The sequence below is a fragment of the Cyanistes caeruleus genome, chromosome 1 (assembly GCF_971803275.1).
Source record: "Cyanistes caeruleus chromosome 1, bCyaCae1.hap1.1, whole genome shotgun sequence".
Taxonomy (NCBI): Eukaryota; Metazoa; Chordata; class Aves; order Passeriformes; family Paridae; genus Cyanistes; species Cyanistes caeruleus.
Window position 1 is genome coordinate 58,178,007 of NC_141701.1, and position 16,340 is coordinate 58,194,346.

At 45.0% G+C, this 16,340-nt stretch overlaps 1 protein-coding gene across 3 annotated transcripts; it reads right to left on the minus strand.

Moving 5' to 3' along the window:
- Positions 1–2,633: 2,633 nt before the first annotated feature.
- On the minus strand, positions 2,634–15,132 carry DIPK1C (divergent protein kinase domain 1C). Of its 3 annotated transcripts, none has more exons than XM_086894204.1 (4): positions 15,045–15,132; positions 9,052–9,729; positions 5,457–5,621; positions 2,634–3,805 (listed from the first exon to the last, which is right to left on the minus strand). In XM_086894204.1, the coding sequence occupies exons 1-4, from the start codon at positions 15,099–15,101 to the stop codon at positions 3,590–3,592; spliced, it is 1,116 nt and encodes a 371-aa protein (XP_086750330.1). In that variant the 5' UTR covers positions 15,102–15,132; the 3' UTR covers positions 2,634–3,589. The 3 variants fall into 3 exon arrangements, with proteins under 3 accessions (XP_086750330.1, XP_086750321.1, XP_086750333.1); XM_086894195.1 differs by lacking the exon at positions 15,045–15,132 and adding an exon at positions 14,538–14,812; XM_086894207.1 differs by lacking the exons at positions 5,457–5,621; positions 15,045–15,132 and adding an exon at positions 14,538–14,816.
- Between the last annotated feature and the right edge of the window lie 1,208 nt (positions 15,133–16,340).

Sequence of the window (16,340 nt, forward strand, 5' to 3'; positions counted from 1 at the left end):
GCCAGTGCAACCAAATGCTATTAGTGAACCTATGGAAGTCATCTTTCATATGGAAGGGATGAGCAGTGGGAAGAATCTTACTCTGTCTTTGAAAAGCTACGCTGCACTATCTACCAAAGAGGGGTGGGCGGTGCTGCCAGGGCAGCATGAAAGGGGCTTCGTCAGAAAGGAGCACCTGTCCTGGTTCTTCCTGTCAAACACCCATATAGATTTTTGCATCCAAAAAAATAGATATTTTTACCAAAAATGTGGTTTTAAAATAATACAAGCTCAAATTACAGCAATTTGCACTTGTCTCCTTAAGGTAAATGGCAACTAAACCAGTGCCTTAACTTTTTCTTTCTGTTCCAGGGAGATAAAGGCACAATTACTGTTTTATTCCTCTTTTGGTCATTGCTGCCTGCACTAATTAAAATATATTTCATTTGCTCCACTTTCTCTCCTGTTTCCCAGGATTTAGTGACTTTACAAAGCACACGGAGGGCCGCGAAAAATCAAGCCCTGTGTTCACAGAGCCTGTCAGATCCTCCTCGCCTCCTTGAAGGTGTGCACCAAAACCTGTCTGGAGCTGGCTGCATCAGTGATATGTAATCTCACAGCCCAGCCAAGGACAAATAACCCAATTGTGTTGATCTTGAGAGGTTTCTGAGGATTATTCTCTGTATCCTGAAAAGAAGTGAAACCTAATGTCCTGGGAAAGTGTGGTGTGGGGGAAGGAGGTCCCTGCCAGGTGGAGGTGGCTGCAGCCAGGCCCTGAGGGGGTTGGAGCAATCTGTCAAAGGCAGCTTCCCTTCCTATATCCTGCCAAGGAAAAAAGGTCTTCTGAGCAGAGTCACATTCCACCAGCATTTGGCTGCCACCAGTTTTCATTTCACTATTTTTTTCCACTCGTTTTAAAAGTGGAATATCCCACCCAAGAGAAATTTATCGTGTCTGAAATGCAGACTTGGAAATGGGAAGGGGAGCCCTGCCATGGGGGGAGCATGACTGCAGCAAAGCACCAAGGGTTTGTGTGATGGCTGCTTTTCCCTGAAAGTACCATCTGAGCTTGGGAAGGAGGAAAGAATGGGACAGGAAAACAGGAGCACAATATATAATATCTTCAGGTTCCCCAGCAACACTTAGAATATACACTGAGTCCCTCCTGACCTAGCAAGGATTAGTGCCACCAGCAGGAATGTTGTGTGAGGGAGACAGGGTCACACCAGCAGGCTCTGTAGCATCATTTGCACAGCTCAAGGTCTATAGGCCTTCCCTTCACAGCCCACAGATTTGCATAAATAAAGTAAGGGAGAGATATGTATTCTTGAGTCTCAGAAGTGGGGATTTGTTGTGAGGGAGTCACAAGAGCACGAATGCTAACTGGTGATAACATAACCACATGACTTGGACATAAAAGGTTACCTTAAGGCAGCATCCATCAACTTCATGTACGTAATTCCTGACAGGTACTCACTCTTGCCTGTAGTTAAAAAACACAATCTGTGAAGTCTGATGATTTGTGCCATGTTTTCACTGTTCCTTACTATCAGAAAGCCTTTAGCAAATGTCTTACCTGTTTTCTTCCTTGCTACAGTTTAAGCTCATTGCTGGTCATATCCACCAAGGAAATCTGGACAGGGCAGTTCTCTCCTATTCTATTTTTATCAACCTCTTTCTGTTTTTGAAGAGAATTATCATGTTTATCTTCAGTCTCTTCTTCCTCAGACTAAATGTCACTTTATTGAATCTTATATCATAAATCATGTTTCTACAAAGGTTGACATATTTTTTGCTTCTTTTTTTTCTATTTTTCCTTCATCTCTCTTTCCTTGTCTTCTGTCTAACTGGTACTTTACCTATACACGCTTCTTTGCCACAATCTGATTCTGTCCTTAATTATTTTCTCCATCTATGTCATGATTTTGTAACAGGGCTAGTTCTGAAATTCGTGTTTCTTCTTATTCTGCTTTGCCTTCCTGCTTTTGCAAAGAATGATCTTAAAGTATTGAACCATTCTTTGCCTGCCTGGTTAAAGGAGAAGTGTGAACTGAGAGCAACTTTACCAGTGAGGAGCTCCTAAGCTGGAGCTCCAGCTTAGCAGCAGCTTGTCCAGCCCCAGGCAAGGCAGCTGACTGTTCTTGCTATGAGTTTCTTGAGGGTTTGAATGATTTTTAAAAATATGATAGCTTATTGCAAGAAATATATATAAAAACTCACAAGCATCAGTCTTAAAATTTGAGCTAGGTTTTAAGGGGTCAAGGTCTCTTAAGCAGCTCCCATTTTTCTGGTTACAGGCAGTCTTTAGCTCTACTTTAAAGAACCACTCCAGAAATGGAAAGTTTATGTCTAATTAGCACTCACAGTCTTCACAGCTGTCATAAGGCTGAGGGACATAAAGATGGAGCAGATTAAGTGCTGTTTCTTGTCTCACAACCACAAACCAGTATTGCTGGTTTTAACATTGATTGCTCCAAGCTGAGGGCTGCCATAGGCTGCTGGTATTCCTGTTTGTGGGGTTTGTAATGTCCTCATGCCAAAACCAGATCATGGGGACATTGCCTATTACTGGTCCTATGCATTTGTAGTGTCTCCTGAACCCATGTTATTTTCTCCAGCCACAGCTCTGCACATTTGAAAGGCAAAGTAAAGTGTTTTAAGTTTATCTAGAGATCTTTATTTACATAACTGATTGCAAGATAATGAATTTGTACAAAAAAATTTTCCTTCTGTTCATTAAAAAAATACCATGGAAGAAAACTCTAGGTCTGGATATTGTTCTGTGCAAAGGACAGATTGTTGACATTCCTGGGCAATTCTGCTCTCTGGCAAAGGAGTGCTTCTTAGCAAGTGCTCTGATGTACAAGTGCCTGAGGGCTTGTTCACATGGGAAAGTCCAGTAGCATTATTCATACCTCTTCACTGCAGAATATAAGTACCCACATGGGAGCTCAGCAAGGGTATAATTATTTTGCTCTAGAAAAGTCCAAAGTACCTTTATATAATTTTTCCCCAAAAGAGCTAGCAATGGCACAGGTAATGCAATGTCCTGGAGAAAATGCATTTGGGGACATCAAAAAGGACTTCTTTGTACAAAAGCAACTCTTTCCTTGTGTGACAGCACATTTCCCTGTTTCAGATCCCCTTTTATTTTATTTTTTTTCACACAGAATGCTCTTTCACTACTGTAAAAATTCCCCTAATTTGACAGAGAAACTAAAACAAACACCATACATGTACTTATTCACACCCACCCACCCATTCTTTTAATTATTGATAGAGTTTTGCTGCATTTGCACTTCTCTTCTATAAATGCGTCCTCTGAGCACCACACTCAGACAGATGCTATCTGAGCAGTGACTACAGCTCAGAAGGATGTGCTGAATGCTGATGGAGAGGGGTAGTGCTGGCTCAGGAAAATAAGCAAGAACGGAATCCAAGTAATGTAAAGCGATTTAACATTTGACAGGATATTATCAGGACGTGCTGCACCTGCAGCTGTGAACTTCATTTGCATAGCAGAAAAGCAATCTCTGTGCTGTAAAAGTACAGGGTTAGGAAGGGTGGCAGAGAGACTGGGATGTGGCCTTTGCAGTTCTGCCTTTTGTGTCTACTCCGCCCTTTGCAGCTCTTGCTGAGTGACCCGAAGCAGGTGGTACAACTCAGAGAGTGATTTCAGAGTCCTCTGGTGCCCGGTGGCACCCGTGTGCCCCGGCTGAGCACACTCCTGCACGGCTTTCTGCAGCTGCAGCTGCAGGGGCAGGGAAACCAGTGGTCCTCTGAGATTTGGGGAAAACCAGCGACGAAATATTTTGTCACAAATTACCTGGGGAAAGGAAAAAGAGCAGATTGTTGTGTTTCAGTAGCTATGACTAATGCCCTGCTGTTTCCCTGGGACTGAAGAAAAATGTCATCTGAGTCCAAAACGCCTTTAGCCGTTCAAAGGAGGAGGTAGAGAAAAGGAGCATCCACAAAAGCTACACTCTAGCTAAGGGACAGCCCTTTTCTCAGGCTGCTCCTGCACTTCCCACATCTTATGAGTGACTGGGAGAGCTGAGGTTGTCTGGGGAAGAGGATGGTGAGGGAGGACCTTATTGCCCTCTATAAAGTGCCAGGTGAGGATCAACATCAACCTCTGTTCCCAAGCAGAGGCAGTACAAGCAGTACAAGGGGAAATGATCTCAAGTTGTTCCAGGGGAGGTTTAGATTGGGTATTAGGAAAAGTTCATTTACCGAAATGGTTTTCAAGCACTGGAACCAGCTGCCCAGGGAATTAGATGAGTCACTATGCCTGGAATATTTAAAAGATGTATAGATGTGGCACTAGAGGTGTGATCTGCTGGTAGACTTGGCAGTGCTGGGTTAATGGCTTGATTTGATGATCTTAAAGGTCTTTTCCAACCAAAACAATTCTATGATTCTGCATTACAAGTGGTGAGGGTAAGGGGGTGGGAGAAGCAGGCAAAAGGCCAACAAGCTACACCCCTGCAGCCTCTCTGTTGCCACTGCCTCCCACCAGCACAAGCTGGGTGAGCTGTAAGACACCTCATCCCAAATCCAAGAACGCCATGGACACCCCTTTCCACTACACCCATACACCACATCTGTAGAGTGGGGAATTACAACCGCTGCTTACATTTGGACAGCCTCAGCTTTCACAGAATCATAGAATCACTAAGGTTGGAAAAGACCTTTGAGATCATTGAATCCAAGTGTCAGTGTAGCACTTCCAAGTCCATCTCTAAACCATGTCCCCAAGTGCCACATCTACAAGTTTTTTGAACACTTATAGGGATGGTGACTCCAGTACTTTCCTGGGTAGCCTGTTGTAATGCTTGGCTACCCTTTCAGGAATTTTTCTTCATATTCAGCCTAAACCCTTCCTGGTGAAACTTGGTGTCATTTTGTGTTGTCCTAAGACTTGTTACTTGGGAGGCCAACACCCACCTCACCACAACCTCCTTTCAGGTAGTTATAGAGAGCAATAATATGTCCCTGAGCCTCCTTTTTTCCAGCCTAAACATTTCCAGCTCCCTCAGCCACTCTTACAAGACTTGTGCTCCAGACCCTTCATCAGCTCTGTTGCCCTTTCGTGGACATTCTCCAGCATCTCAATGTCTTTGTTGAAGTGAGGGGCCCAGAAATGGACACAGGATTTGAAGTGCAACTCAAGGATATGACTTTACCATCAGTGGAGACAGAAGTGCTAATCCCCTGCCCCTTCTTATTCTACTCTCCTGTCTGTGGCACTGGGCTAACACCTAGAGAAAAACAGGGCAAATAAACACTATATATAGTGAATGTAAAGATCTGCTTGTGTGCCCCAAGCTGAAATTTCTGAACAGGACTGACATTTACATGGACAAGTTTAAAAACATGACTGTCTTCATCTCTCAGCCTCCTCATACATACCTTGCACTTCATAGTCAGTGTGATTTTAAAAGGAATGGATGCATGAAACAGCTGTGTCTACTCACTTGCAAGTTGTTATTGGCTCTCTGTGCTCCACATTTTCTGATTTTCAGATTGCATTTTGAAAAGCAATCAAAGAAATTACAATCTTCATCCCCTGTGCACTTCTGTTCCAGGATGTCCCTCATTTTGGGTTCAAAAAAGGCCATATCCACATCAATGGCCACCACCTGTGAATCAAAACATCCCATCAGATCTGGCACAGCAGAGCCTCCGGGATAGGGCTGAGCAGGCATTCTTTGCTGCTTGCTTTTGGAAATGCTGTGCTGAGAGCATCTGCTGGTGGGGAACTGGGAGCACAGGGGCTTTATTTCACTTAACTGGGTCACACTAACCTTATAAACAACACTTTTTAAACAAAAACAGCTAATGCTTGTGATATCAAGAATGGAAAAATTATTTGTGAACAATATGCATCACTGGGGTCAATTGGATTGATTTGCCTCAAAGTGGAACTATAAGTCTGATTTACGTGCTGGTGCAGCATATGCAGATGACACCTCAACCTCTCAATTACATGATGGTGCATAATTACCCATGGGCCAGACAGTATCACTTAGAACTCAGCATTCAGTTCCACCCAGACTTTGCCACTGTGGAGAGCAGCAGTGGGATATGTGAGGACAGCTGTACCTGGTACAGCTCCTGCAAACCTCTCCTTGCATTCTGTGGGTTTGAGCCTGCTCAGCTGTAGAAGGAGATCCTTGACTTTTCTGAAAGCTGGATCTGGCTTTGTCCAGTCTTCTTTGCTATGGTTTGACACATTTATTGTGCACAGTCCTTGCCCTTATGGTCCAGATATATGTCCTGTAACAGAGCCCAGACAGAAGCTGGTCACAGCAGAAAAAACCTGAGTCAAAGGGGTCAGTCACTTTTCTTCCCCTGGCACGAGGCTCTCAGAGCAATGTGTATGCAGCACAAAGTTTTTGCAGAAACTGCCCATGCTGGGGCTGAGACCTCTCTGGAAGCGAAGGGCTGTGGTCTCAGTTTCTGCCAGTGCTGTGCCACCCATGAATGCTTCACTTAAAGAAATTGCAGCAATAAAGAGGGAAAGAAAGGAATCCAGTACGGGGCTGGCAGCTCCCTGATGTGAGCCAAGCTGTGGGTGACCACAGGGAAGGAAAACTGTCTCCAATACCATGGATGTGCAGCCAGTGAATGTTCACAGCTGCCTTTCATACTTGAGAGTCAGGATCAGGGATGTTCTCTTGCAGCATCTGACACACATTTTCATGTCTGGGACCTGGGCAAAGCAGAGTTACTTTGGGCTCAAATTATAGTTTTATTTTTCAGATTCAACCTCCCAAGTAACAGGAGAAGATGAACTGTGTGACTGGAACAGCAACTGGATCAACCCCAGGAACTAAAGATGTCTGGTTTGGTAGAAGGCCAAATAAACCTTCCACAGGCAAAATAAAGAACATGTTCTAGTCTTCATTTTGTTCTTTTTCCATAGGGAAAAATCTCACAGAGATGAGGCATATCTTAAAAACATAAGCATTTTTAAGCATTTTGGAGAGTTCTATTACAATGATGTAGCCTAAGGAATTTTACATGTTTGGACAGGCAATGTTTTTTTTTGTTTGTTTTAGGTTTGGTTTTTTTTTACTTCCTTAAGCTTTCTGTGTTTTTGCTGATCAGTTTTTTGGAGAAGAGAGAGTGAGACTAGTGCAGGGTTTCCCCAGTTCCAGCGTCACTGTTCCACCTCCCAGGTAGGGTCTTTGCCAGCACGTTTGACAATCTGATCCATTGCTCCACTAGGAAAATCAGCCCTAGTTCCCAAATACGTGGCTGCCAAAGGGTTCAGTGGCTTCACTGAAGTTCATCTTTTACAAAAATATGTGGGTATCCAGCTGTGAAGACACATCTGGGTGACACTCTGCCTATAAACATCTACGTTTTGGTGGGCTTTGCTATGATCATAGTTGATAAAAAAAATACCTAAGGAAATACAGGAAGAACCCAACTTGGCTCATGACCTGATTTAAAATCATGTTTAACGTGCTGTAACCTTTACAGTTTCCTCTGAATTATTGGCAAAAGAGGAAGCTCTCACAGAGCACTGTGCATTCACCCAAACCTCCTTCTAGCTCTGTACCTTATGTGACTCCATGGCAGCTTAAAATTCTCCTGGATGATCTACTAGACAGCTCTTCTCTGTGCTGCAGGAGAGCACATGAAGGCTGGAGACTTATCCCCATGACATGAAAATAATCCTCAAAGTAAAACTATTGCATTCCAGGCACATTTCTTTGGGCATTAGAAGTCTCATTACTCAAATGAAGAAAAGTGGTACAATCATGGGGCTTTTTATTATCCTGTACCAGAAACCAGCAAGTGAAAAAATTGCTTAATACAAACACAAGGACTAAAAGGAGGCTGCACTGCTGTGTTCCCATTCTGGAACTGGTGACTGGAAGATCCTGGCAAAGCAAGCCTCACTAAAAAGGACTCACAAGCAAAGACACATCCGGTATTCATCCCCTTTCCCTAAATGGAATCTATTTTCCTGTAAGTAGGTTGTGAAACAGATGCTCTGGCGTGTGCTCAGCCACAGGCAGCCACAGCCCTGAGTAACTGAGGAAGATGGGCAAAGCCTGCCTTGAGGAATTTCTGCTTTGCCTAAATAGTGGTACAGCTTGCTTTAGTTTCTTGCTGTAGCTCCTCACCCGTTCCCTGTTCAGCTGCTGTATTGCACCTGAATAAACAATGGGAGGGGAGGGGAGGGTGAAGGGGAAACACTCTAATTGCTCTTAATGGCTGTATGTTTAGGTAGTGTTTGTCTAGTATTCTGAAGATACAAGTGTTACATTAACACTCAGTGAGTACTAAAAACAGTTTTAAAGTCCCTGAAAATGTTTTATACTCAGAGAGATGCTCTGATGACACTACAAATTGAGAGCCTGGTTCAAACACTTACTGCAAGGTACCCCCAATCTGTAGACAAAATTCCGACCAAAACCAGAGGAATTTCTGTCCACAGAAGGAATGTGAGCTGCACTACTGCTTAGAAAACATACATAGCTATAAGGTCCGAGTTTCAGCTGCACAATGAAAAGTCAAAGAATGACAATAGCAGGGAGTTCCATCTTGCTGTCCTTGCATAGTTTCCAGACCAGATAAACTGACCACTGAAGCACAAATATGCGTGTTTGGATGTGGGGAGTTCCCCTTGTGTCAGACCATGAATTCAGCCTTAGCTTTCAAATTCATACTTTTTTTTCATTTCAGCATCACTACCAGAAATATGACTCAAATTACAGCTTCATTTAGAGCTTTTGAAATCCCATCGCCTCTAGGAGGTGTCCCCCACCACATTTGAAGGACCTTGCACCAGTGCCTTTAAAGAAGTGAAACTAAACAGAAGCGAGCAAGAAGTTTTCAAAATAAGCAGTGGGATTTAGTGTTCCAAAAATGTGGCTGTACACATTACAAAGAGGAGAAGCAATAGAGAATCTCCCCTGATGCTTGTAAATTCATTGGCTTTGCAAAAACTTAGCCCAAAACTGTACAAGGAGGGAAGTGTCGTTTTTACACAGTCACCTTCGGACTAGAATTTGACCTCAATTCCTGGAACACCACCCCAGAGGCCTAACTTACCGTGAGATCACGCCTGATAGCGAAGTTTTCTGGTTTGATGTCGCACAGGTGAAGTCGGTGAGAGAAATCATTATCAAAATGCTGCACCATGTCCAGAAAGCTGAGTGCAATGTCAATGATGGCTCTCACCCTGCTTCTGTGTCCAGTAAGGGAGGGGCCGATCACGTTTTCCAAGGGAAAGAGAGTTTTGTGCCAGGCATGTCCAGCTGTGAGATACTCCACAGCATAAAAGTGTCCACAAGAGCCAATAATTCGTAGCACATGTTTGCTGAAGTCCTGCAGCAAACTGAAGTAGATATATTCTTCCTGCTGGAGCAAGGACCACATGCTGGCCACCTGTGCTTTCCAACGTGGTCCCTTCTTCCTTGTCCATAGGGGCCCCATGGTATTGTTAGAGAGTTCTAGCCCCAGGGCATTTTTGACCTCCAAAGCTACCATAAGCAGAAGCTCTGTTTCAGGGATATCCTGTGTTTCCACCTCCTCTAGCATACTGAGGTGCTGGTAGCTGGAAAAGATTTCTTTTTTGGATTTCAGTATGATGGGCTGGCCTCTCCAATCAGCCTGAATGACCTTCTTACCTCTGTCATAGTAAAGGCAGTGTTTGTACACCAGCTTCTGTGCCACACACAGGTCTTCACAGAGGTCCCCAGTCAGGGCTCCGCTGCTGTAGTCGAGGCACTGGAGTGAAAGAGCAGAATATTCATAGCAGAACCACACCCCCATGGACCATGTAGAACACAGACAAATAATGAGCAACAGCCCTAAGCTCGAGAGGTTTGCAGCAGTCACAGAACTGCAAACACACACCTATAACCATTGGGTCACTCAGTGGTTTTTCAGAAGTCTCGAGAGATCTATTACTAGGGGAGCTTTGATTCAAAACAAGGATTATGGGGATGGTAAAGGCCAGGTTTTTCAGGGGCAAGGAAAGGGATTGAATGACCTGTTAATCTGAAATTTGTTACACTTATGGGTTCAGTGAGACAAACTTTAAACACTCGGGGCTATGCTGTATATGATTATGGGTTGTAACTAAGGCACAGAGTAATGCAGGATTTATCAGGTGGCATAACTTAGACATCACCACTGAAACTACAGGAAAATCCATGTGTAGATGGATTTCTGGGATATTCCACAGCTCTGCATGTTTCAGCCTTGCACTCAACATACGCTGAAGGAAGTGATAACCTCTTCCTGTATCACTAGGAAAAACAGAGGTTACATACAATGAGTTTTAGACCAAGAACTTTCAGCATTTTTGACCATGTAAATGCTGTGGAACACAATGAATCTCCAGGTTTTATATGTAATTGTCAGAAGTGACATTTAATATTAATAGCTTCAATACTTAATCTTTTTTAACTGGAAAGAAATCAGTCCTTGGAAACAAGGAACTGCTGCTTGATAGTTTAGTGGTCAATGCAAATTAGTGCAAGAACTGCAAGGATTCCCTCACCAGTCCTTCTCTCAAGCCAGAATAATTTCCATAATATCATTTCCAAAAGTGGAGGCAGTTGATGTATTCCTGTGGTCATTCAGAAGTGCAGCTGTAGGGACTGCTTTGGGTCGCTCAGAAGAGGGGTTGATCAAAGGTCTCTGGTCTCTGGGAATAGCAGAGGTGATGTAGAAAGCCAAACATCTGTGAGGCAGCTTGACAGTGTCATCCACCTCCATTGCTTTCTGGCATTTGAACCTTCATTTAAACAAACTGGCAGGTCTCCCCTGCACGTGCAGGACTCACAGTGGCCACCTGAGCCCCACCTCGTTTGTGACTGGCTGTTACACCAGGAACCTGACCATAGCATTCAAGTAATGTATTTTCTTGGGATTGTCTGTGAGGTGTCTACACCAGAGGAATATGTTCTGATGCCAAGCAACATTTTAGAGTCCAGCCATAAACAACACACTAAGGAATGGGTGGAGGATTAAGTCCAAAATCCTTCCAAAAAGTCCAAAAAGAATGGTGATCAGTTGACAGAAACAGCTCACTGAGGGCAGTTCAGAGAGACATAATATTTATTTATATTCCGATGTTCTCACAGCCCAAGTAAGAACATTCAATGCCAGTAAGGAGAGTAGGGTAGGCAAGTTCTTGCATTAGTGTCTGGACACTGAGTCCATGCATGTGTGTAGCGCACACACACACATATCTGCATCCTTATCCACACCAGGATGGATAAGGAGACTCACTCAGCTGTCTGCAGACTTCAGAGCATGCAGATCTATGTTCTGGCTTTTGAAAACCTACTCCTACTAATGTAATACCATTTTACTCTACCTTTTTAAGTAGGAAATGTCGTTTTCTCTGCAAAAGTAGGTTAGCGGTTCTTACCATCTGAAACCCTAAGCAACCTTAGAAAGAAAATTACAAACAGAAGGAATTTTGGGGTGGTGTTTTTTTGGATTGTAAGTATAAGCACATTTAAAACTCGGTTGACAGACCACAATCTAATTCTCTTCTGTTGCAGTAAGAGAAGATAGGACTTAGTCACGTAATTGGGTTCACATGGGTGAATGCTTGCCCCTGTGGACAATTTTACTGCGGTTCACTCTTAGAGGGTCCACAAGCATGGAATTCTGGCATCTAAAAGAACACATGACCATGAATTGTAGCCAAACATGTCAAGGTGCAGCTTATTTTTGTGTGTTGACATCACATCATTCTTAATGGCCTTAGTGAGAAAAAGTAGTTGTGGAAAGACTCAGATGTCAGAGGCAGAGGAGAAGACAGGTCCTTTTGTGAACCTGGTTGGTGTTTAGGACTTTTCTGCTTTTTTTCAGCTGAAGCTATAAATATTTGATTATTAACCTAGTATCTGACAAACAGTGTCTGAATCATATTCTTCTTACAATGAACTTGTGCAGTGTTTTGCAAACTGGGATCTGTGGAGGAGGACTTGACCAAAGAGCTCATGGTCTCACAGTGATGAAACACAGATCAGCCCTCCAGAAGTGCATTCTCAGCTGGTCACAAAGGCAAGCAAGGCTTTCAAAAAGGCTTCCTCAAGGAAGTAATCAAGAATGAACCATTTCCTATCAGACTTTTAGGCACAGTCTGCATTGGTAGTTCATCTTGAAGCAATTACTTGACCCTTACATCCATTCCAAAGACACAGTTTTACAGGACAGTCTTCCATCATATTGGCATGGCCTGTACTACTGTGCTCCCTAATGCACTAGCTTGCATTTTACAGTATTAAAACACAAATTCAGTGGACCAAAAACATTTAACCAGGTAATACAGATTACCCTGCCATGGCAAGATGGACCACTTATTATTTACCTACACAGGAAGCTTTCCACTAACTTCAGACTTCACTATACAAGACTGTCCCTCGTCCTGCTGATAAAAGGAAGAACCATATCCCTAGAGAAATATTTCAGAAATGGTCGTCCAAACTGCCATCCCTGTCTTAATGACTGAATTTTGAGATCTGTTGATGAGACAGTTTTAAATTGACCTAGTGACAGACCTCTGAAAGCCACAGATTCTTCTTTAAGTGCCAGATTCTTAAAACTAAAATATGAAAGTGCTACTAAGCCAAAAGCCTTATAAAGGAGCAGCTGTACTACACAAAAATGCAAACACAAGCATGGTTCAGACTCACTCATATGTATCTTATTAAAATTGGCTACATAATTTTTAATGTCTTCAGTTCTCTTATCAAGATAAGTTTAAAAAGCTGGGTTTAAATTAATGTGAAAGCTTAAATTTATGTAAACCTTGATAAGGATTTATATAAATTTAAATAACTCACTGTGCCAACATCAGTGACCTGAAACTGATGTTACTACTTCTATGTAAACGCAATACAGAGCCAGGTTTAGAAGGCATCAAAATTAATTGATTTCTCCAGAGGGATCAGAAATTGATTGCTATGACTTAGTGTGTTCAGTGTAAATGAAGATGAGACTGGCATTAGGAAAGAGCAGGAGGGGTTTTTTTGAGAATTAACGTTGGTCCCTGCAAATTGCCCAGTGCTATTTCAGCCTTCTCAGTGCAGTACACATCTGCACAGGTGTAAGAAAAGGGAAATAAAACCTTCAGAAATGCCACTTGCAAGGGCGTTTTCACCCACTTCCTTAAAATACCTTGTCTCCTACTGAGAGATGACTAGTTTTAAATAGGTTTTCTTAGAAGCTGATTTTTTGCTTAATAAAAGGTGTGAGACTCAAGCTGTCAGGTCATTTGTTTCGTGGCTCAGTTGCACTTTCTGTAACTGTGAAACTCATGCTATGTTCAGATGTAGGATGACTTATTTTGGGGCGAATGAAGAGCTTGTTTTCTAATTATTCCACTAGAAGGGCAAACCTTTTCTAACGTCATCTGGGAAAGCTGTTGCTTACAAACAATGATACTACTGATTATTCACCGACTCACAGACAAGCACAACAATCTAAGCTATTCCTCCTCTGGAAGGAGGGTCTGAACCTGAGCTGTCTCACTGATAGAGACAACTTTCCAAGTTTGTGACTGAAATCTGATCCCTGGACTTTTGAAACCTTGCCTGATGCTTTCCAAACAGAACAGCAACAAGTCTCTGTCCATCTGTTTATTGGTGACTGCGATGGCAAGGACCTGGACCTCCCTGAGCTTGGCAGCACCGTGCACCTCCATATCTCAGTGTTCTTCCCAAGCACGTAAGGATGAGGCAGGAATCATTCCTTTAGCTGCAAACCTGAGCTCAGCCCTACTTCAGTCTGGCTCCTGAGGTAAAGAAACTGGATCTCACTGCCATTAAAAACATGCTGTCAGGATCACTGCCTGCACTTGCTTTTCCTTTATTATACAGAATTAAGGAAAATCTATGATCAGTTTTTTTGCTTGCTTGCTGTCATAGATTATTTAATTCCCACTACGATTCCTCCTTTCCCACCTAACCACTGTCACTACAGATACCCTGACTAAGAAACCAAATTGAACTAAAAGCATTAACCCATTCTGCTCCTCTTCTCAAAGTGTTTCAATCCTAAATCTCTTCATTATTCATTTTAAGGGAAGTTTTAATCAATATTTGCAAACCCTTTCCTGAATTATAACCACATCTTACTCCAACCCCCACCAGACCATAAAGGAGGTAATACAGGCTGCCTGGCACTTCTGAAAGACGACTTTTGAACAAACATCTTTTTGGCTACAAACAAACAAAAACCCCCAACACCCCGAGGAAGGTTTTCCTCCTCTTCGGAGCGCTCGGCTTGGGCAGCGCACCCGCATCCCACGGCCGGGAGCTGGCCCGCCGCCTGCACCTGACCTCGCCCCGGGAAGGGAGGCAGGGAGGGAGGGAAGGAGAGAGGGAGGCAAGGAGAAAAGGAGGCAGGGAAGCAGCCGCCCGCCCGTGCGCACGGAGGGGCGCCGGCGATGCGGCACCTCCGGCGGCCGGAGCCGGGCAGGGCGCCCCGGAGAGCGGCCCCGACGGACCGACCGCGCCTCGTCCTGCCGGGCAGCCCCCGGGAGCTGCCCCGCGTCCCGCCGGGGCACGTACCAGCCTGGCCAGGATCCGGTGGCTTTTCTCGTCCGTGCAGCGCTCGGAGAAGACGCTCCTGTGGAGGAGGAACAGCGCAGCGCTCACCACCACCCAGCAGGCAGCCCAAAGGAGGAGCAGCAGCAGGGCGCATCGCCGGCAGATTTTGAGCCGCAGCCGCTTTAAGCCCGGGATGCCCCTCATCGCCTCTCCGGGGCTGGGCTGGGGCGGCCGCTTCAGCAGCGGCGGCCCCGGGCGAGCGAGCGGCGGCGGGGCCGGGGGAGCCGCGCTGCGCCCCCCGCACTCCCGTCCCTCTCCCGCCGCCCCCAGCCGGGCTGCCCCGGCCCCGGGCCGCTCCCGCCCCCTCCCCGGGCCGGGGCTGCCCCGGCGGGGCCCGGAGCGCCCCTTTTGAATTTAAGCCACGTAGTTCCGCCGGCTTTTGTCTGCGCTCCCCTGTGCCAAGCGGCCCCTGCAGCCACTTGGCGGCTGCTGCCCGCGCCCCCCGCCTCTCCCCTCCGAGTTTCTCACCCGAGAATAAAAGGAGTTTGAAGGGTGATGGATGCTGCTGTGGGAACCCTTTGCCATCCAGGCGGCTGCTCGGTACTTTGAAAGAGGCAGCCTGGAGACGGACAGGTCCCTCTGGTGAAGGCTTCGCCTCCCGACAAATGGGGAAAGGAATAAAAAGTTGTAATTTATGCTAGAGTTAACTCCTCCAGAAGAGAGAGTAGCCACTCAGATGCCCTTTCAGTACTCAGTCTCCATCGCCCCCATGGTGGGTCGCCCCTTGGCTCCCCAGCAGCCCCCCCAGCCCCCAGTGGCGGGGTGCAGGCTGTCCTGCCTCCCTCGGCGGCCGACGGACAAAGCCGGCCGAGCGGCCGCGGTGGATGCGCTGCCAAAACAGGCAGGGTGGACTGGGTCCGAGATACTGGGTCAATAGATAGTCTTCCGGCCCTCTCGTTGTCTCCCTGGCACCTGTTCCTGGTATTGTGTGGTCAGCTCCACGGGACAGCCTCTGACATATTTGGCTTCGTTAATGTTTCTGAGGGGTCAAAGATTCAGATGTTTGCTCCCGTGCAGCAAGGAAGATCTTGGCATCCTTTCCTCACTCCAGGTGCAGATGTTGACTGTCTCTGTTCAGAGAGCTTGGTTCAGTGATGTATGTTCTTAGCATCATGTCTAACTTAAATGAGAAATACTTCCTTGACAAGTCTTTAAAAAGAAAGCTGTCTCTATTGACATGATCAAATTTTATCTCCCAGCACAACAAGGGAAGAACACAGGTGCAGCAAACTTATTGTTATCCACAACTTTTTCATGATCGGTGCAGTTCTCCTCTACCTGGCAGAGCAGGACTTGAAATGGAGCTTCTAAGTAGATGGCAGACTGTGGCAGAAAAGAAAAAGAAAGATAAAAATACTTCTGGACATATTCCAGCTTTCCTTTCTAGAGACTGTCAGTGGGGAGGGAGATGCAAGAAGAGCAAAAATACTTTCATCTTCAAAGTCTCAGAAGCAGAATCATTATCATTAGCCACATCTTCCATCAGTGTGTTTTGCTCGATTTCTCCACCGTCTCATTTCTTCACCTGCTGTGGCTGCCTTTTCAAATTTTCTTTTTCTTTCCCCTCATACTTTTACTGAGAGTCTTACTTTTGAGGCACTGGTGATACAGGCTGTTTCTTGGGAATGTGGCAAGCAGCAAAGGCCAAGGAGGAGGCTAGGAACAAAAATATTTGAATCCTGTTTCTCAGTCTGATAGAAAATGCTTTCAGACACTGTCTCTGACCAGCTTGGGGTGTTCTTTGGAAATTTCTAGGGCAATAAG